Below are 21,291 nucleotides of genomic sequence, written 5' to 3'. Positions count from 1 at the left end.
CATCCCAAAGGGAAACGGAACAGTAAATGCAAAGTATCTGTGACTCGAATAATAAGAAAGCTATGAAAACATCTGATTTGTGCTCTTTATTCTCTGTATTTACTCAATAGCCTAACCCCCCTGAAGGTACATTCATAATAACTGCCTTTGTATTGATTATATTTCTGTCAATAAAGATTTATTGAAAAAAAAAAAAGATTTATTTATTATTTATGTGTATTGATACATATTGGAGCACCTGTCTGATGTTCCATGATTGATTGTTATGCACAACCTTGTTCTCTGTAAATCCGTTTGTATGTACAATGTTTTCAATAAAGCTCATTGAAAAAAAAGGAAAAAAAAAGTCAGCTTTCTCTTCGTCTGTTTTCCTCCTCTTCTCTCTGAACCACCGCAGCTCGTGCTCTCTGTTCTCTCACTGAAGAGCTAAAAATTAAAAAAAAATAAAACAGTCCTTAGATTCTTTGGATTCATCAATAAATTAATTAATTAATTGATCAGTGACGGACCGGAAACGGAAACTCAGACGGTTTAACGGAAAACCTGGACCTGGAGTTCTGGTTCCACCGGATGATGCTGAGGACCCGAGGATGTTTGTGTTTCAGTTAATGTAATGGTTTTAATTTAATGTTATTTAATTTAATTTAAAGGTTATAGCTACAACTTTTTCATCAAAAGGAAACATTTTTCAAAAATAATGCATCCACAGACAGAATGTCCAGAGGGGAGCAGAATAAAAGTATTAATTTTACTGAATTAAAAAAAAAAAAGTATATAAATAATTGTTTAATAAGTTTTGGCGGGTCCGAAATATATAAATATTTACATCTGGTTACGTTGGCAACGTCGGCATGGAATGATCTCTGTGGCAACAGCATTAGAAGGTTGATGTCATGTGTAACTGCTGTAACTGGAAACCAGTACAACGGATGAATGCCAAAGATATTATACTATAATAATAAAGATAGGAAAATGCAACACTTAATTAATCTGATTATTCTAATTGCAAAATTCCACATTACATAAAACCAAATTTTCCAAAGGTCGACCTTTCCTTCCTGTTTTTGAAATTGATTTCAAGAACTACCTTGAATGTATTAAAAGAATTGATAATAAAAAATGTGTACACACTGTTAACAAAATTGAAGAAATATTTGGAGAAATGTAATATGTCCTGCCATTTTCTTTCTTCTTTTTATCTAAATTCATTTATTTTATAATTATATTTATGTTACCTATGTAATGACTTATGCACTTCATCCACTTTATGTCTCATACTGTATTTGTTTATTTACTTCCTTGATGCCTGACTGTTTGTATTGTCCACGGTCAATGTTATGACTGTGATTGGAACTTTTAAATAAAGTTTTGAGGGAAAAAAAACAGTAAAACAGAAGGTTGGAGCGAGAGCAGCGACACCTACTGGCCAGGAGGAATTAAACTTGGAGCTATCACCTTTAATTTAGATCTCACCAAACAGACCGGTGTGTTATGGTTTTTTTTTTTTTTTTTTTTTTTAATCTGGACATGAATTTACTTTAATGAGCATCAACAAGTTTTCTCTCTAGTTAAAATAAAACAATCCACATTAAAAATAAGATTAATACTCCAGTCCGGTCCGGTCCGGTCCGGTCCGGACGGGGCTCCGCTCCGGGTCTTCCTCCTCTCCTCCGCTGCTGCTGCTGCTGTGGCTAACGGCTAAAGCTAAAGCTAGTTCAAAACTGCCCCGCTAACCGTTTAACCGTTACTGGTCCCGGTGTCGCCGCCGCTGCCGTTAATGACGTCACTCGTCCCGGCGGCGCCTTTCATCTCCGGGCGGACACACACACACACACACACACACACACACACACACACACACCGACTTCATAACACAGAGTTTTCCCGGTGAAACCGACCGATCCCCCGGTAGAGCAGCTTCCCTCCCCGCTGCCGCCAGTCTGAGCTAAGCTAACTGTAGCTAAGCTAACAGGCTAACAGCTAACAGGCTAACAGGCTAAAACAGTCACACTCGGCCAAAATGGCGGACACGGAGGATGACGGCGGAACAATAACACAACTCTGCCCCGAGAACGGGGTCCGAGCGGCGGACAGTTCACCGTCAGAGGCCGGGGACCAGAGCTCCAGGGCCGGGGAGAGTCTCCAGCCTGAAGCCGAGGACCAGAGCTCCAGGGCCGGGGAGAGTCTCCAGCCTGAAGCCGAGGACCAGAGCTCCGCAGCCGGGGAGAGTCTCCAGCCTGAAGCCGCTGCTCAGAGCTCTAGACCCGGGGAGAGTCTCCAGCCTGAAGCCGAGGACCAGAGCTCCAGGGCCGGGGAGGAGAGTGTCCCCTCCGGGTCCGGGGACCAGAGCTCCAGGGCCGGGGAGGAGAGTGTCCCCTCCGGGTCCGGGGACCAGAGCTCCGCAGCCGGGGAGGAGAGCCTCCCCTCCGGGTCCGGGTCTGGAGCTCAGCTGGCGGACTTCCTGCAGAGCTGCAGCGGGGAGCAGAGCATCCTGCTGGGCTCGGAGTTCGGCGGGCTGGACTCGAGCCTGGGCCCGGACCTGGTGAACACCACCATCATCTACGTGCAGCCGGACGGCAGCCTGGTGGAGGGCTCGGGGCTGGAGCTGCTGGACCAGCTGGGCTCGCAGCAGGTGGTGCAGGTGTCGGACAGCGAGGCCGCGGCGCTGCTGCAGCAGAGCCAGCTGATCCGGACCGTCCCGCTGCACAGCGCCGCTCTGGACCAGAACCAGCTGCAGCAGGTCATCAACCAGGTCACCAAGGCCCAGAACCAGCAGCACATCCACGTCCAGCAGCTGCAGGTCCAAGTCCCGCAGCAGCAGCTACAGGTCTGGTTCTGTTCTGTTTATGGTAAAAAGGAGGTTTTTATAGGCACATCATGCTGTAGGCTATTGAGGTGCAGGGCAATAAAAAGTAACGTAGAAAAAGAGAGGGTTGCCCGCACACTCTTGAAGGATGTCACAGTGATTTTATTAGCACTTGCACAAACGTTTTCATCCAGTGCACCTGAAGAAAACCACACACGGTCGAAAACGTTTGTGCAAGTGCTGATAAAATCACTGTGACATCCTTTAAGAGTGTGCGGGCAACCCTCTCTTTTTCTCTGTTCTGTTTATTTACATCCCCATTAGCTTTAGCCACGCAGCAGCTGTTCCTCCTGGGGTCTTTTCATCATAATAAATGACAAATACAAACTATTAACACACAGCACATTAACATTAAAACAACATCAAAACATTAAAAACAACTCAGGCTGTATGTTCCTAACATTTCAGGTCTAACAGAAGGAATCTGAAGGTTTCCAGTTTAATTTCTTCTGTTTTGCGGTAGTTATGGTCTGTCCCCGCGTCGCCAGGGCAACGATGAATGGGAGCGGATTGAAGTTCTGCTGCTTAGGCTGTTTCCATCCCTCAAAGCCACAGACAGCGTCAGATGGAGACTCAAACATGCACCCAGAAGTTTATTTACTTCAAGCTTCAAGTCCAGAGTTGATATTCCTGTGTTTCTGACACAAACGGGAGCTTCCCACTGCACCTGAACACACCGAGCGGAGACTTGGGTCTCGACTCCGCCAGACTTTGAATTAGATCTAGTTTTACAAACATGTCGGCTTGTTGAAGTGAATAAACTTCTGGCTGCATGTTCGAGTCTCCATCTGACGCTGTCTGTGGCTTTGAGGGATGGAAACAGCCTCAGCAGCAGAACTTCAATCCGCTCCCATTCATCGTTGCCCTGGCGATGCGGGGACAGACCATAACTACCGCAAAACAGGATGGAACATACAGCCTGAGGAGAATTCGCCTGGAATTGTCCTTTAATACATAAAAACAAAAATACATACAGAAAACACATAGGTACTTAACTACTACATCCAAGACAAACACTTAAAGCAGATATCAGTGGAATGTTTTTGTTAATATAAGTCCTAAATAGTCCTATTTTCCGTCAGCAATCACTTACATGAAGTATTTCAGCCTAAACACGAGTCTCTCCGTCACTCTGCTCTGCTGTAACCCGAGGAGAAAATTTTCCTTGTGGGATACAAGTGTTATCCAATGAGGAGAGAGAACGGCATGAAGGGCTGTGTGTGCAGCCAAGGGATGCGCGTGAATGTGGTGACGTAGCACGAGGACCAATTGATGCCTGACAAGGGCGGGGGCTGCTAACTCATGGTGCGTTCAAAGAAACTCGTACTTTGTGTTTTTCCTTCCTGTGAAGTCATACCAGTTCGATCTGGTACGAGTTCACGGGTCGGAAGTTACGAGTGGCCGTTATAGGGAACTTTCACAGACAACAGGATGGTAAAAACACGAGCTACGGGTTACCTGGAACGCTACCAAGTCGTAGTTGTGACTTGAAGCTGTAACTAACTGTGCGTTCAGACCGAAAGCGTCGAGAGCGTCGCGGTGGCCGGAAGTCATTCATTTTCAATGAGAACCAGCGTCGAGGAGCGTTGAAGAGCGTCAAAGGCGTTGGCGTCGCGTTTTGGCGGCGAGAGCGTCAGGAGAAAGTTGAAATCTCCTGAACTTTATGCTAATGAGCGATGATGCGGAGCAGCGGCAACCAATCAGAGTGTAGATGTCCCCCACTCAACCAACCACAACCGACGTCAACTTCTTTGACGCGCGTCAAAAACGCCAGGGTGTTCAGACCACCAGCGTCGCGGAAAAGCGTCAAGAGCGTCTTTTGAAGCTTTTGGTCTGAACGCCCCATTACGGTTTCAAAAGCCTGCCTTGAACGCAGCATTAGCCGAAACGGCCGTGAAGCTGATATCTGCTTTAACATACGTTACCGCTCCTACGTTGAATCACTACACAACAAGGACGCCAGGCCCAGGACCCAGTTTACAGATATAGGCTACTAATGGTCACAATAATAATCTCTTAGTTTCATTTTAAAACTAACCATGTTTCTTTGTTGTATAACATCATTCAGAAGTAAAGGGCATTCCACTCCTTCATAGCTCTATATAATATATATAATATATCTCCCAGCAGGTCCAGATTCAAGTCCCCCAGCAGCAGCAGGTCCAGGTCTCTCCACCGGCGCTGAAGCAGCAGAAGCAGTTCCACATCCAGGTACAAGCTACAGAAAACTAACAGTCAAATCAGAAACAGGACATTTAGAAAGAGGGTTAGGAAGAACACATGCACATAAAACAAAGAGACAGATTGGACTCGACAGAAAGTGGTTTTACCATCTGTCAACATGGGAATCAAACCCACGATCTTAAGGTCAAGACAGAGCTGATCAGACAGACACATGATCATCTTTCTATAAGCACTGATATGGAGGAGCTGTAACCACATTAGGTTACCTGTGTGTGTGTGTGTTTATAAACATTTAAACGAGCGCCAGGTGGATTGTTTATGAAGTTAACGAGCTCTGGCCTGAGGATCAAAGAGGTTACCACGGCGATAGGGGCCCCCGCAGGCTGAGACAGACAGAAACGTGGAGAAAAAGAGCCATTTTCTGCCTCTGCACCGGTCTCACATTTAGGCTCAGCATGACAAAACGGTAACTCCTATCAGAACAAAACACAGATCAACGTTGCTCTAAGGACTTACTGAAAATTTTGGTACGATTTGGTGTTTCTACAGTAAATATTTTGGAGACGCTGGCAGTTTTAAAACATCAGGCCGTTCTGCTTCTCTCAGAAAATATTTATATTGGAGTCAATGAGGAGCAGAGACAGACGTGGCCGCACTCAGAGGCTCAGAGTTTAAATTCTGTAAGTCTCTCTGATATTTTGAGCACATGATATGAGAGACAGAACAAGTTTGTCTTACAAATTCTGAAAAAATTATGTGTGTAGAGTGTAAATTGTGGCCGGGCCGAGTGTGGAAAGAGAAAAAATCTGGAGTTTTTCTGGGCTCTCTCACACTCTAACCGATGATGTCAAGCGCTCTGACACGAACATATGTCGCGAAAAATTCGTAAACTGTTGAGAAAAGTAGTAGCATACCGATCCCGATCAACACGCACGTTTTGATATATAATTTGTCTAGTAGCGAATCGAAAATCGTCCGGAAGTTGAAAGAAGAAAATAATAAGTAGTAAAAAATCCACAATAACAGTAGTGTTGTGTTGTGTTATTGTGCGGCTTCATAGCTGTAGGGGCCAGTGCCCGGTGCGATGGCCCGTGGCCCTAATTACAAGCACTGAGAAACAGCACAAATAATGATTGATTATTGATTAACCACTGCCTTACCTGTCTTTTAAAAGAATAGTGAGTGATTGATTCTCTAATAGACCTGGTGTTGAGTTCCAGTCCTGCGCTGCTTTTACTGAGAATGCAGCGGCCAAAGGCACAACTTCACAATTTGATTCAATGTGTTCTTGTCCAGGTCCCTCAGCAGATCCAGGTCCAGCAGGTCCAGGTCCAAGTCCCTCAGCAGAGCCTGAAGACCCAGAACAAGGCGTCGCAGCAGCTGCAGAGCGCGGCCCAGCAGGTGGCGCTGCAGACCGGCTCGGTGCAGCTGGTCCAGAAGAAGGTGGGTCTGAGCCGGGTGGAGGATTCAGTTCAGTTCAGTTTATTTCATGTCCCAGAGGGCAGTTTGTGTTGCAGCTCGTAGAATCACACAAAGGTAAAAACATACAACACAGAGACGTATAGTGACATAGAGACGCATCATTATAAATAACAATATAAATAGAATATGCACTAATTGTGATCATATAAGAGATAAAATATAGGAGGCGACGAAAACAGAAAACATACAGACACACCACTACTCGCTGCTGGTCGCTTGCGTGCGCATGCGCTCTCATTGTCTTCAGGGAGGATCAATCTGGTCTGAGCCGGGTCGAGAATTAATTCATTAAAGCTCGTGACTCCGGCCGTGTTGGGTCTGAGATTCAACGAGCCGGTCTGGTTTCACCGTTACTACCGGCAGTAGCTACAGGCCCGTTTATCACCAGTAAACACAGTAGAGGAGGAAGGTGACTGGGCTAGTGGGTCTCTCTGACTGCAGCGGGACGACCATGTCGCCGCTCCATCACGGTGAGCGCTCTGACACGGCGCCGCACGGCAGCTCCCGCTAATAGTTGAAAACAGCTTGATTTAAAAAACAAAACAAAAACAGACTTGTAAAACAACAACAAAGTGTCACGTGTCACGACTTCCTGTATCTGGCCCTTCAAATTAAAAGCCCTATAGCCGTTCATATGTTTGAGAAAATGAAAACGAGGTGTTTGAGTTACGTTAGTTTCTAACGCGGTCGTGTTCCAGAGTAACAAAGCTCTGGTGGGAAAGCCTTAGTCCCAGTTTGCAGCGGCGGCCCAGGTTCGAGTCCGACTCTGTCCGGTTCTGGTTCTGATCCTTTGCAGTGAGCCGGTCTGTTTGTTTGTTTTTAAAGTGATTTTGTGTTTATGTCCCAATGTAAAGCACTTTGGTTTCCCCTGTGGGTTTTTAAATGTGCTTTATAAATAAAGTTGATTGATTCTGATCTGGTTTTGTCTCCTCAGTCTGAACCCGTCAGGATTCAGATTCAGGTTCCTCCCAAACAGGAAGTGAAGCCCCAGAAGCCGGTGGCGGTGAACCAGGCGGTGAACCAGGCGGCGCCGCTGAAGCTGTCGACCAACGGCGGCGCTCAGATCATCCACCTGCAGCCGGTGGTGGGGGGGGCGGGGCAGCAGTTCTTCCTGCAGCAGAACGCTGGCGACGCGCCGCTACAGCTGCTGCTGCAGAGCCCCGCCCCCCTAGGCCACGCCCCCTTAGGCCACGCCCCCCTAGGCCCCGCCCCCATGGTGGGAACTCTGCTCCCATTGGTCCACAAGGTCACAGGCCCGACGACCGTCACCGCCGCCGGCAGCAGCAGCAGTAGCAGCAACAACACGGGTCTGAAGCCGGTGGCGTCGCCCATCAGGGTCCAGACCGCCGCCGCCAAGACCACGACCGCCTCCATCGTCACCACGGCAACCGGCTCGGTCACTAAGACCGTTAGCGTTAGCATCCCGCTAATTAAAACTCAGACCAACGGCGCCGCGGCCGCGAGCAAGAGTCCTGCTAAACCGCCGGCTGCTGTGGCGGTGGCGGTGCAGACCGCCGCGTCCACCCGACCTGCCGTCGCCACGGCTACGACCGCCGCCACGACCGCTACCGTCGCCACGGCGCCCGCCGCCACCGTCGCCACGGCGCCCGCCGCCACCGTTGCCACGGCGCCCGTGGCTCCGGCGGCGAGGGAGCGAGAGAGGAAGAAGAAGAAGAAGCGAGAGAAGAAGCCGGTGAAGGTGCTGACGCGCTGCGGTCGCGTGTCGCGGCCGCCGAAGCACAAAGCTAAAGATTATAAGTTCATCAAGACGGAGGATCTGGCCGACGGCCGCCAGTCCGACTCCGACGACTACTCCGACATGAGCGTTGACGAGGACGCGGCCGCCAGGACCGACCCCGACCCCGCCGCCGCGCTGGGCTACAGCCACAAGTCGCGCTCGCACCGCTGCCAGAGCTGCGACAAGGCGTACATCGGCCCGGGCGGCCTCAACCGCCACTACAAGCTCAACCCCGCCCACGGAGACGCCACGGCAACGCCCGGCAACACGCCCGGTGACACACCCGGCAACACACCGAGCAACCAGCCCGGCAACACACCAAGCAACACGACGAGAGATGTCGGCCAATCACAGGAGGCGCTGGACAAAGAGGAGGAGGAGAAGGAGGACAAAGCTGCTGCCACGGCAACAAACAGGGTGAGACACACACACACACACACACACATGAGAGGTCGTTACCACGGTGACGGTTTAGTTTAGTTTAATTCATTGACAAGGGACAATGTACATTAATAAAACATTGTAAAAAACAAATGTAAATGCACCCGAGTTAAAGATAAAGAAGCTGGTTTTCATCACCAGTTCCTCTGCCTGATGGTAAAAGGAAACTGTCAGAGCCCGATCCCGATCCGTACCCGGAACGCGATCCGTACCCGGAACGCGATCCGTACCCGGAACGCGATCCGTCCCCGGAACACGATCCGTCCCCGGAACACGATGCACTTCCCCCCTTCTTTTAGTTTACGGCGACACCGCGGATATGGATGAAAACAGAGACGTTCTATGAGGAAAAACACAAGCACGTCGCAACGAATTCCCCTCTGTTCTATTTCTGATTAAATTAAATGTAATGTGACCGATCAGTTAATTGTAAAACATTTATTTATTGATGTAAATGTGGTGATTTCTGCTCCTGAAGCTTCACTTTTCATTTACACAAACTGATCAATGAGACCATCAATTAATCTGCTCCTTTCTCCACCGGCGTGACGACATCTGGCTGACCGGTCGATCACAGGTTCGATCCCCTCAGCCGGCCGCCGCTGCCTCTGAGATGAGCCGAGCAGCGAGCTAACGTTAGCTCCCGGTAGCTGCTCCCTGTAACTCTGCACTTCTCCCACTTCTCCTCTAAATATTTAAAATTAATAAAGTGAGGTTTTAACAACGCTACGGCGGACTTTTAGCTGCTTTAGCTGGTGTTTGCTAAGCCCTGCTAACGCGGAGCTAACGCTAACGCGTTACGCTAACACGGAGCTAACGCTAACACGGAGCTAACGCTAACACAGAGCTAACGCTAACACAGAGCTAATGCTAACACGGAGCTAACGCTAACAGCGCATTGGCCTAGACCCCATTCACCTCATAATAGGTCACTCAACCATCACAGTGTCTCTGAGCCACAATAATTACAGCCGAGATCCTGCAGAGTTCTGCTGTAATAAATCTACATTAAGGACAATAACACACGTTGCAGTGTCACCAGGTCGTTAGTGCTCTAATAGAATCAGTTCTTAGAGCTTCAGCAACACAGAGTTAAGGAACAGGATTCACTAAACACATCACTATAAGCAAAGCCCTTCTAGGCAAGTCAGGCCACTCGGCGGCCATATTGGCGACGCTTCGAAAAGCCCAAGAAGACCAGATCCCTATCTAAATGAATGGAGGGGTGGTCAAATCCACCCTTTAATGTGATAGCAGGACGGAAAAAACATACAGACGTGCTAGCCAGTGAAATAAGATACAAATAAAAACCAAAAAAACATAGACTTTACCGCAGAATTACGTTTAAATCGCTATTTTTCCACAGGGAGTACTCAACTGCGCATGCGCGCGGATTTACGACACCGCCGTCACTGTACGGCTGTAACGGCTAAATCCGTGATCTAGCAGCAGCCCGAGCACCTACACCGTGACCGGTCTGCCCCGCTCTACCTGGAGACATATCGGCTTGAGTCTGGAGATTTTTGCCCAAAAATAAACGCTAGACTTTCATGAAATCCGTCTTAATCATCACATATGGGCTCCTAGTTCTGTGTGTGGTGACTGTGTCTGCTCCCCCCTCCCACGATCCCCACTAACGTTAGCTGTCTCGGATGCTATCTAGTGCTAGTATGGATGTATTAGTGCTAGCATGTCGTCTCAGCAGCAGCAGTCAGTTAAAAATAAATAAATACAGTCCGAGTGAACCGCTGGAGCCACGGACTGATTACCGACCATCACTAACAACTAAAGCCTCGACCGGTAACAAGTATGAGGGGCGTTCGTTGTGCTGCGCTAGCTCGATGCTAACTTCGACTAGCGGTAGCGGTTAGCATCCGCCGCTAGCTTCGGTTAGCATCCGCCGCTAACAGCCGCTTCTCAGCTCACAACAAGCCTCTCGTACTCGGTACAATAAAACAATAGAGGCTCTCTTTATGGTGACGGTGTCTGTCGGTCCACGGCTCCAGTGCTTCACCCGGACTGTGTGTGTTTTTTTTTGGAGGTGACTGCTGCTGCTGCTGCTGCTGCTGCTGCTGCTGCTGCTGCTGCTATCATGGACAGGAGGCTAACGCCCCAGGGGAGGGGGCCCAGTATGTTTAGGTTAAAAAATGAAACTAACAAAACTATACATTCAAAAATTAAATTAAAGAAAAGGTGGACTGATCGGTTCATTGTAAAACGCTTATTGATGTGAATGTGGTGAATTCTGTATACTAGGGGTGTAACGGTATATGTATTCGTCCCGTGCCGTCACGGTACGGGGGTCACGGTTCGGTGCACACAGTCACACGACGAATACGTCTGAATGAATATAAAAAAAAAAATTAAAAAAAAAAAGTCGAGTCCTCCAATCTAGGTGGCGATAATGAGCCTCGAAGCTGCCACAACCGTCATAACAGACGAAGAAGAGAGGTGATGAGATTAATAGTTAGTATTAATATCTATCTATAGAGTTAATATAATACATCCATGGATGAGAGAGTGAAGTTAGAGGAGGAGAGCTGTCTGCTGCATCTATCTCACCGTGGCTTCTTAATGAAACACAACGGCGGCGACGGCTCGCGACCGGTCCACCGGACAAAGTCCGTCGGCGATATTTCACGGATGCGCGGTGCGTCGCTAGAAACGCATCAAACACGTAGCGCATGTTCACCCGCCTCCCCTCCCACCCTCCCTCCCACATGTCAATCACTGGTGCGAGGAAACAGACAACTTGTGTGCAACAACTTATCCCGCTGCTTTTAAGCCTCTTGACATGAACACAGACAGGACCAGAAACATCACCAAAGCAACTGGCATCTAGTCTAAATTAACTGTAAACCAACATTGATGTTAGTTTCTTGTTTTTTTTTTAAATAGGCTAATAGTTGCCAGTTGTCAAGTGCAAGTTTTTTCTCCTCTAGAATTAATGAATGGCATGATAACACTCCTAATGCACTTGTTTTATTTTATATTCTATTTTTTTTCTACTTTTATAACACAAGACAGATTTTAGTTTTACATTCATTTAGTGTCTGTTGTACCGAAACCGTACCGAACCGTGACCCCTGAACCGAGGTACGTACCGAACCGTGACTTTTGTGTACCGTTACACCCCTACTGTATACGTAGCCCCGAGGTAGCTCTTTCGTTCATTTCGTTTTCGTTGTTGTTGCCACCAGATAGGTTTGTCTGTCGTAAATCTACTTGTGCGCATGCGCTGGTGCAACAACATGATTGGCCTAGTTCAGCTCTGGCAAAGCAGGTGATTGGCTGCTGGTGAAAAGGGGCGGGACATGCGCCATCTTTGGCGTCGCAGCTTTCCCCATTCAAAACGGGCAGAGTGGTCTGTCTCCTCATATTAGAACGTCTCTGCTATAACTATCTGGTTACTGCACATAGGAAGATACATGACGGTGACGGTTTTATGGGATGGATGCTGAGTGAGGTATTATGGGATGGATGCTGAGTGAGGTATTATGGGATGTATGCTGAAGCTTTGCCCCTGTGTGTTCAGGTATTATGGGATGGATGCTGAGTGAGGTATTATGGGATGTATGCTGAAGCTTTGCCCCTGTGTGTTCAGGTATTATGGGATGGATGCTGAGTGAGGTATTATGGGATGGATGCTGAGTGAGGTATTATGGGATGTATGCTGAAGCTTTGCCCCTGTGTGTTCAGGTATTATGGGATGGATGCTGAGTGAGGTATTATGGGATGTATGCTGAAGCTTTGCCCCTGTGTGTAGGTGGAGTTGGGTCCGGCGGCGGCGGCGGGGCTACGAGGCGTTTACCGCCGTGGTCCCGGTCGACCTCGAGGCCGCGGCCGGGGGAGGGGGAGGGGCCGGGGGCGGGGCCGAGGCCGAGGCCGAGCGCCGCCTCTGGCTCCGCCCCCTAAGGCCGTCGCCGCCCTGGTCGGCCGCCGCGGGCGCCGCGGGCGACCGCCGAAGGTCAGCGTCACCGTGGCAACAGCAGAGCAGCAGGCGGAGAGGAGACGAGAGCGACTGCAGGAGGTGAGAGGGGGGGGGCGGTCGCCATGGTGACGAGAGGGTTAGAGGGGGGGTCACCATGTCTCTTTATGTTGTCACGGTGACGGAGTGTTGTCATGGTGACGTGTGTCCTCAGCTGCTGCAGCAGTGCGACGACGAGGAGCTGATGGAGGTCGTTCTGCCGCGACTCAAAGGAGTTGTGAGTCTGTGGGAGCTGCTGCTGGCCAAGGTAACACAACTACACAACTACTGCTACACAACTACTACTACACACTAACACACTGCTGCTGCTGGCCAAGGTAACACAACTACACAACTACTGCTACACAACTACTACTACACACTAACACACTGCTGCTGCTGGCCAAGGTAACACAACTACACAACTACACAACTACTACTACACAACTACACAACACTACACACTACTGCTGCTGGCCAAGGTAACACAACTACACAACTACACAACTACTACACAACTACTACACAACTACTACTACACAACTACTACACACTAACACACTGCTGCTGCTGCTGGCCAAGGTAACACAACTACACAACTACTACACAACTACTACACAACTACTACTACACAACTACTACACAACTACTACACAACTACTACACAACTACTACACAACTACTACTACACAACTACTACACACTAACACACTGCTGCTGCTGGCCAAGGTAACACAACTACACAACTACTGCTACACAACTACACAACTACACAACTACTGCTACACAACTACACAACTACTGCTACACAACTACACAACTACTGCTACACACTAACACACTGCTGCTGCTGGCCAAGGTAACACAACTACACAACTACTACACAACTACTACACAACTACTACTACACAACTACTACACAACTACTACTACACAACTACACAACTACTGCTACACACTAACACTGCTGCTGCTGGCCAAGGTAACACAACTACACAACTACTACACAACTACACAACTACTACACAACTACACAACTACACAACTACTACACAACTACACAACTACTACACAACTACACAACTACACAACTACTACACAACTACACAACTACACAACACTACACACTGCTGCTGCTGGCCAAGGTAACACAACTACACAACTACTGCTACACAACTACACTACTACTACTACACACTAACACACTGCTGCCTGGGTGTCCAGAAAACGGACAAACTCAGTTGTAGCAGCAACACAACTGATCAGGAAGCAGCAGCTCCTCATGTCCCTTAGGGAGCTGAGTCCTGGTCCTGGTCCTGGTCCAGTCTCAGGAGCTCAGTGTGACTCTCTGCTGCTTCCTGATCAGAGCTCAGTCCTCATGTCCTTTAGGGTTAGGGTAATATTAGTGTTAGCTGCTGCTCAGTCCTCATGTCTTATTGCTGTGGTGGAGAGAGTCCTGGTTCCCGTATCACTGTGTAGCAGCTGCTCTGTGGCAGAGCAGAAGTTCCTTGTAGAGGGTGAAAGTGGCCCAGAGGATGGTGAAGGCCCTATAGCCACTCTAGTTCACCCTCTTAACCCTAACCTACCCACCGTCAAGGACATCTACACCACCAGCTGCAGGAGAAGGGTTACTAACCCTGCATCATGAGAGACTCCACCCACCCCACACACTGTTACCCCCCCCTCCCCTCAGGCAGGAGCATAGGAGCATAAAGACTACTACTACACAACTACACACTAACACACTGCTGCTGCTGGCCAAGGTAACACAACTACTACTACACAACACTGGTCCTGGTCCCTGACCCTCAGGCAGGAGGCTGAGGAGCATAAAGACCAGAACCACCAGGCTGAGGAGCAGCTTCTTCCCTGAGGGTCGTTCACCTCTGTAGCACCGTGACACCACAGCCATGTTGCACATGTAGTCTCTAGCACGTCTTACACACACATACACACACACACACACACACACACACACACACACACACACACACACACACACACACACACACACACACACACACTGCACAACCAGGTCCTGGTCCAGGTCCTAACCCCCTCTGTCCCTCTGGTCTCAGGTGGACCGAGGTGGACCGGTCCGGACCCGGTTCCCAGAGATCTACCGTGAGTTTGAGTCTCTTCAGGTGCAGGTGAAGCAGGCGGCGCAGGATTACATCATCAGCCCGCCGGGCGTCGCCACGGCGCCGCTCGAGGTCCGCAACATCGAGGTGAGTCCTGGTTCTGGTTCTGGTCCTGGTCCTGGTGCTGGTCCTGGTTCTGGTCCTGGTCCACTCTGACTCCTGGTTCTGGTTCTGACTCCTGGTCCTGGTTGCAGGTGGCCCGGTCTCTGGGGATCCTGGATGAGGTCAACAGGATGAAGGTGGTTGCCGGGGCGACGCCCAGCTCTAGCACAACCAATAAGAACGTCCGATACATGGAGGTAAGACAGCCGGCCTGGTGCTGGTTCTGGTTCTGGACTCAGAACCTTTCAGCTTCACTCTGTTGTTCAAATGTTTATACTTTTTATTCTTACTTCTTCCGCTCTTTTTCTGCGTCGAACTCGTCCTTCGTACTTTGTGCTGTTTCAACAATTCATGCAGCTTCTTCAGGACGACCCTGCTCTGACGGGTTGTTGTTATGGTTACGACCCTGCTCTGACGGGTTGTTGTTATGGTTACGACCCTGCTCTGACTTTTCTCTTTTCAACTATTTATACTTTTTAAAATATTTAACTTTTTCTGCAATTTTTCTCCCATAGGAAATGAATGGAAACAGTTCCCCCTCTCTCTTTTTCTTCTTTCTTTCTTCTACCCTATTTCTGTTTTTTTTACTTCTTTCTTTCTTTCTTTCTTTCTTTCTTTCTTTCTTTCTTTCTTTCTTTCTTTCTTTCTTTCTTTCTTTCTTTCTTTCTTTCTTTCTACCCTTTTATATCTCTATCTATCTACCTCTTTCTATCTATCATCCCCCCCTCTCGGTCTCTTTTTTCTCTTTTTCTTCTTTCTTTTTTTCACCCATAGAAAGACATTCATCTCTCAGTCTTCAACTTTTATGTTTTAGCTTTTAGCCTTTTTCAACATTTCCTCAGCAGTTTCTTCATCTAACTCAGCAACAGCGTTCAGCTGCTTTCAGCATTCACACGCATTTTCTTCAGGAAATGCTTCTTTTTCTAGTTTCATGTTGTTCTGGTCTCTAGACGTTAAAAGTCTCTGTAATCGTCGTCTACCTGCTGGTCCTCGCTGATCTGGACCAGGAGACTCTGCTGGTTGGTTCTGAGTGTCACGGCTTTGAAATTAGCTAAAAAAAAATTGATTTTTTTTATTGGTTTCCCACGTTATCAGCAGAACGTGGCAACTTCGAATCATTTCTCCAGAGCGGGTCACATGACACTGAACAGCAGCTAAAACCACACACACACACACACACACACATCCAGCCTCACTTTAATAACACACACACATTCTGTCGCAGATAAATATATGAAACAATATAAAACACTATTTAAAAACAACTGGTCCTGGTCCTGGTCCTGGTCCTGGTCCAGTATCTGGTCCAGGTCCTGGTCCAGGTCCTGGTCCTGGTCCAGTATCTGGTCCTGGTCCTGGTCCTGGTCCTGGTCCTGGTCCTGGTCCTGGTCCTGGTCCAGTATCTGGTCCAGGTCCTGGTTTTCCTCTGTCTCAGTCTGATGACATCATCATTGTGTGTCGTAGAACTCCAAGATGCTGCCGCCGTCCAAAAGATTCAAGATGGAGAACAGTGGACCGGTCCAGCAGAACGGGCTGCAGACGCACACAGCAGGTACTGGTCTGGTCCTGGTTCTGGTCCTGGTCCTGGTACTGACTCTAAAGCCACGCTTCCACTACCCATTAAAGGGATAGTTCACCCCTCATGTGGACTAAGGGCTGGGAGAAGTTTCAGAGTCCTCCGTGGCTTCTCTGAGTTACAGGGGGTCTCGGTGTCCGTGCAAATCTCACGTGATTTGAGACTCAGAGAAGCCACGGAGGACTCTGAAACTTCTCCCAGCCCTTAGTCCACATGAGGGGTGAACTATCCCTTTAATATGAGAGAGTGTCTGACTTCTAGGGCTTTTAAAGCAGAACTCACAGACATGAGCTCAGTCTGAAGGTGTGTAACTGTTTTATAACAGAAGCAGTCATGGAAATCTACTGATTCATCTCAATAAATCTACTAGTCCGGTGTATTTACACCGAGTACATGAGTAACTGATGCTACTGTGTTGCTAGGATACTGATGCTACTGTGTTGCTAGGATACTGATGCTACTGATGCTACTGTGTTGCTAGGATACTGATGCTACTGTGTTGCTAGGATACTGATGCTACTGTGTTGCTAGGATACTGATGCTACTGATGCTACTGTGTTGCTAGGATACTGATGCTACTGTGTTGCTAGGATACTGATGCTACTGTTGCTACTGTGTTGCTAGGACACTGATGCGACTGTGTTGCTAGGATACTGATGGTACTGATGCTACTGTGTTGCTAGGACACTGATGCTACTGTGTTGCTAGGATACTGATGCTACTGTGTTGCTAGGATACTGATGGCACTGATGCTACTGTGTTGCTAGGATACTGACGTTTTGTTTCTTCACTGTCTCTGAGGTGGAGCTGCCGTGACCCCCGTCGCCTCGGTAACGCCCCCCCTGAAGTCCTGCTCCGTCTCCGTCGCTCCGCTGGTGATTCCAGCTGGAACCGGGTCCAGACTGGTGTCCAGGTCAGCTGCCCTCAACAGCTCAACAGTCCAGCAGAGTTCACACAGATTATAGATCCAGCAACGATCTCATCTCAAAGCTCCTTGTTACATTTCACTCTGAGTTCAGCTACTTTAACACTTTATAAAGGTCGTTCTGACCGTTGATACGAAATCTACTTTCCAGAGAAATATAGTCTGATATCAAAGACTTCAGTCAGAGAGGACACGCCCTTTTTTACCATATATGGTCGATGCAGTCAGAGAGGACACGCCCTTTTTTACCATATATGGTCGATGCAGTCAGAGAGGACACGCCCTTTTTTACCATATATGGTCGATGCAGTCAGAGAGGACACGCCCTTTTTTACCATATATGGTCGATACAGTCAGAGAGGACACGCCCTTTTTTACCATATATGGTCGATGCAGTCAGAGAGGACACGCCCTTTTTTACCATATATGGTCGATACAGTCAGAGAGGACACGCCCTTTTTTACCATATATGGTCGATGCAGTCAGAGAGGACACGCCCTTTTTTACCATATATGGTCGATGCAGTCAGAGAGGACACGCCTTTTTTTACCATATATGGTCGATGCAGTCAGAGAGGACACGCCCTTTTTTACCATATATGGTCGATACAGTCAGAGGACACGCCCTTTTTAACCATATATGGTCGATGCAGTCAGAGGACACGCCCTTTTTAACCATATATGGTCGATGCAGTCAGAGAGGACACGCCCTTTTTAACCATATATGGTCGATGCAGTCAGAGAGGACACGCCCTTTTTTACCATATATGGTTGATGCAGTCAGAGGACACGCCCTTTTTTTACCATATATGGTCGATGCAGTCAGAGAGGACACGCCCTTTTTAACGCCCTTTTTTAACCATATATGGTCGATACAGTCAGAGAGGACACGCCCTTTTTTAACCATATATGGTCGATACAGTCAGAGAGGACACGCCCCTTTTTAACCACATATGGTCGATGTAAACCTTGTCTCATGATCGTCTCTCTCTCTTCCTGCAGCTCTTCTGGCTCCGCCTCCGTAGAGGTGGCGTCCTCCGAGGCTCCGCCCCCAGGAGACGATCAGGGGGCGGAGCCTCTGCAGACCGACGTCCAATCAGAGCCGCCGACAGGCCAGGACCAGGTCACGGCCCCGAAGAAAGAGAACGCTTTGGGTTCGAGTCCCAAGACGGAGACAAAGGCACTAGAGTCAAACTCCGCCTCCTCCTCTTCTACTGGCCCCGCCCCCTCCTCTGACTCCGCCTCCTCTGGCCCCGCCCCCTCATCCTCCTCTGGCCCCGCCCCCTCTGACTCCGCCCCCTCTACTGTTCCCGCCACGGACCAGACGCCAGAGTCCAGCTCGGCCCAGACTCCGCCCCCCTCGCAGGCCGACGGCGTCGCCATGGAGACGGAGGCCGACGGCGTCGCCATGGAGACGGAGGTGAAGGAGGGGCAGGAGATCTACATCGAGACCGAGGGGGTGACGGGATCGGACCGGATCGTCATCGTCAACGGCGACGGAACCACGATGCTCCAGGCGCCGGACGGCGTTCCGCTGGCGGCCGTGGCGGCGCTGCTCGGCATCGAACCGCCGGCCGCCGCCGCCGCCGCCCGACCGCGCTAGAGAGTTAACCCTAACCGGACAGACAGGTGAAGGTGGAACGTTGGAACGTTTCGGCGTCTGAGCGACGGTCGAGTCGACCAATCAGACGCCGCCGCCACCGTGACATCACAATGAACTTCCTGAAGATTCCAACCGTTGAGAAGGAAACAGGAAACAGGAAACAGGAAGCGCCGTCCTCCGTTCTTGGTGTTCATTGGTTCGTTCAGTTGGTGATGTCATGATGACGTCACGGCGCCGGGCGGAGCTTCCTCGTTCAGTTGGTAGCGGTGATGAGGTCATGGTGATGTCATCAGCTTACCGCCGCCGGTTGTGAAGTCGTTGTGTTTGTAGAAGCTCAGTAGTTGTTGTTGTTGTTTATATGTAGATACATGAAAACAAAGTTTACTATTTTATTACTTTTTATAAACGAACTTTATTGATTATTGATTATTGATCGTCATGGTGACCGTTCACTTTTCATGTTCCTCAATAAACTGCTGAGACAAACCTGAGTCGTCATGACGACGCTTCATTTATTAAAACATTAAACTTCACAAACTTTACAAACGTCTTTGTCAGCGTTCGATCCCGATCCCCATCCCCATCCTGATCCCCATCCCGATCCCCATCCCCATCCTGATCCCCATCCCCATCCCCATCCTGATCCCCATCCCCATCCCGATCCCCATCCCCATCCTGATCCCCATCCCCATCCCCATCCTGATCCCCATCCCCATCCTGATCCCCATCCCCATCCCCATCCCCATCCTGATCCCCATCCCCATCCCCATCCTGATCCCCATCCCCATCCTGATCCCCATCCCCATCCCGATCCCCATCCTGATCCCCATCCCGATCCTGATCCCCATCCCCATCCCGATCCCCATCCTGATCCCCATCCCCATCCCCATCCTGATCCCCATCCTCATCCCCATCCCCATCCTGATCCCCATCCCGATCCCCATCCCCATCCTGATCCCCATCCCCATCCCGATCCCCATCCTGATCCCCATCCCCATCCCCATCCCGATCCCCATCCTGATCCCCATCCTGATCCCCATCCTCATCCCCATCCCGATCCCCATCCTCATCCCCATCCTGATCCCCATCCCCATCCTCATCCCCATCCCCATCCCGATCCACATCCTGATCCCCATCCCCATCCTCATCCACATCCTCATCCCCATCCCCATCCTCATCCCCATCCTGATCCCCATCCCCATCCCCATCCCCATCCTCATCCCCATCCCCATCCCGATCCACATCCTGATCCCCATCCTCATCCACATCCTGATCCCCATCCTAATCCCCATCCTGATCCCCATCCTCATCCCCATCCCCATCCTGATCCCCATCCGATCCCCATCCTGATCCCCATCCCCATCCTGATCCCCATCCTCATCCACATCCTGATCCCCATCCTAATCCCCATCCTGATCCCCATCCTCATCCCCATCCCCATCCCCATCCTGATCCCCATCCGATCCCCATCCTGATCCCCATCCCCATCCTGATCCCCATCCCGATCCCCATCCTGATCCCCATCCCCATCCTGATCCCCATCCTCATCCTGATCCCCATCCCCATCCTCATCCCATCCCCATCCTGATCCCCATCCTGATCCCCATCCTGATCCCCATCCCCATCCTGATCCCCATCCCGATCCCCATCCTGATCCCCATCCCCATCCTGATCCTCATCCCCATCCCGATCCCCATCCTCATCCCCATCCTGATCCCCATCCCCATCCTGATCCCCATCCTGATCCCCATCCCCATCCTGATCCCCATCCTCATCCCCATCCTGATCCCCATCCTCATCCCCATCCCCATCCTGATCCCCATCCTGATCCCCATCCTGATCCCCATCCTCATCCTGATCCCCATCCTCATCCTGATCCCCATCCTCATCCCCATCCCCATCCTGATCCCCATCCTGATCCCCATCCTGATCCCCATCCCCATCCTCATCCCCATCCCCATCCCCATCCTCATCCCCATCCTCATCCTGATCCCCATCCTGATCCCCATCCTCATCCTGATCCCCATCCTCATCCCCATCCCCATCCTGATCCCCATCCTGATCCCCATCCTGATCCCCATCCTCATCCTGATCCCCATCCTCATCCTGATCCCCATCCTCATCCCCATCCCCATCCTGATCCCCATCCTGATCCCCATCCTGATCCCCATCCCCATCCTCATCCCCATCCCCATCCCCATCCTGATCCTGATCCCCATCCCCATCCTGATCCCCATCCTGATCCCCATCCTGATCCCCATCCTGAT

General features: G+C 49.8%; 1 protein-coding gene across 2 annotated transcripts; it reads left to right on the top strand.

Moving 5' to 3' along the window:
* Positions 1 to 1,674: 1,674 nt before the first annotated feature.
* On the top strand, positions 1,675 to 19,492 carry znf839 (zinc finger protein 839). 2 transcript variants are annotated; one of them, XM_083998878.1, is made up of 11 exons: positions 1,675 to 2,827; positions 4,997 to 5,077; positions 6,347 to 6,493; positions 7,467 to 8,687; positions 12,478 to 12,741; positions 12,854 to 12,946; positions 14,757 to 14,906; positions 15,014 to 15,118; positions 16,386 to 16,473; positions 17,299 to 17,410; positions 18,424 to 19,492. In XM_083998878.1, the coding sequence occupies exons 1-11, from the start codon at positions 2,021 to 2,023 to the stop codon at positions 19,022 to 19,024; spliced, it is 3,669 nt and encodes a 1,222-aa protein (XP_083855004.1). In that variant the 5' UTR covers positions 1,675 to 2,020; the 3' UTR covers positions 19,025 to 19,492. The 2 variants fall into 2 exon arrangements, with proteins under 2 accessions (XP_083855004.1, XP_083855003.1); XM_083998877.1 differs by having other exon boundaries at positions 4,994 to 5,077.
* Positions 19,493 to 21,291: the final 1,799 nt, after the last annotated feature.

The sequence above is a fragment of the Trachurus trachurus genome, assembly GCF_905171665.1.
Source record: "Trachurus trachurus genome assembly, chromosome: 22".
In the NCBI taxonomy this organism is placed as follows: domain Eukaryota; kingdom Metazoa; phylum Chordata; class Actinopteri; order Carangiformes; family Carangidae; genus Trachurus; species Trachurus trachurus.
This window is presented reverse-complemented; position numbering and strand designations above follow the sequence as displayed.

Coding starts and splice junctions, on each gene's coding strand:
- znf839 (XM_083998877.1), top strand. CDS start 2,021: ATGGCGGACACGGAGGATGACGGCGGAACAATAACACAACTCTGCCCC. Junction 2,828..4,993: donor TCCCGCAGCAGCAGCTACAG/GTCTGGTTCTGT, acceptor TATATCTCCCAG/CAGGTCCAGATTCAAGTCCC. Junction 5,078..6,346: donor AGAAGCAGTTCCACATCCAG/GTACAAGCTACA, acceptor GTTCTTGTCCAG/GTCCCTCAGCAGATCCAGGT.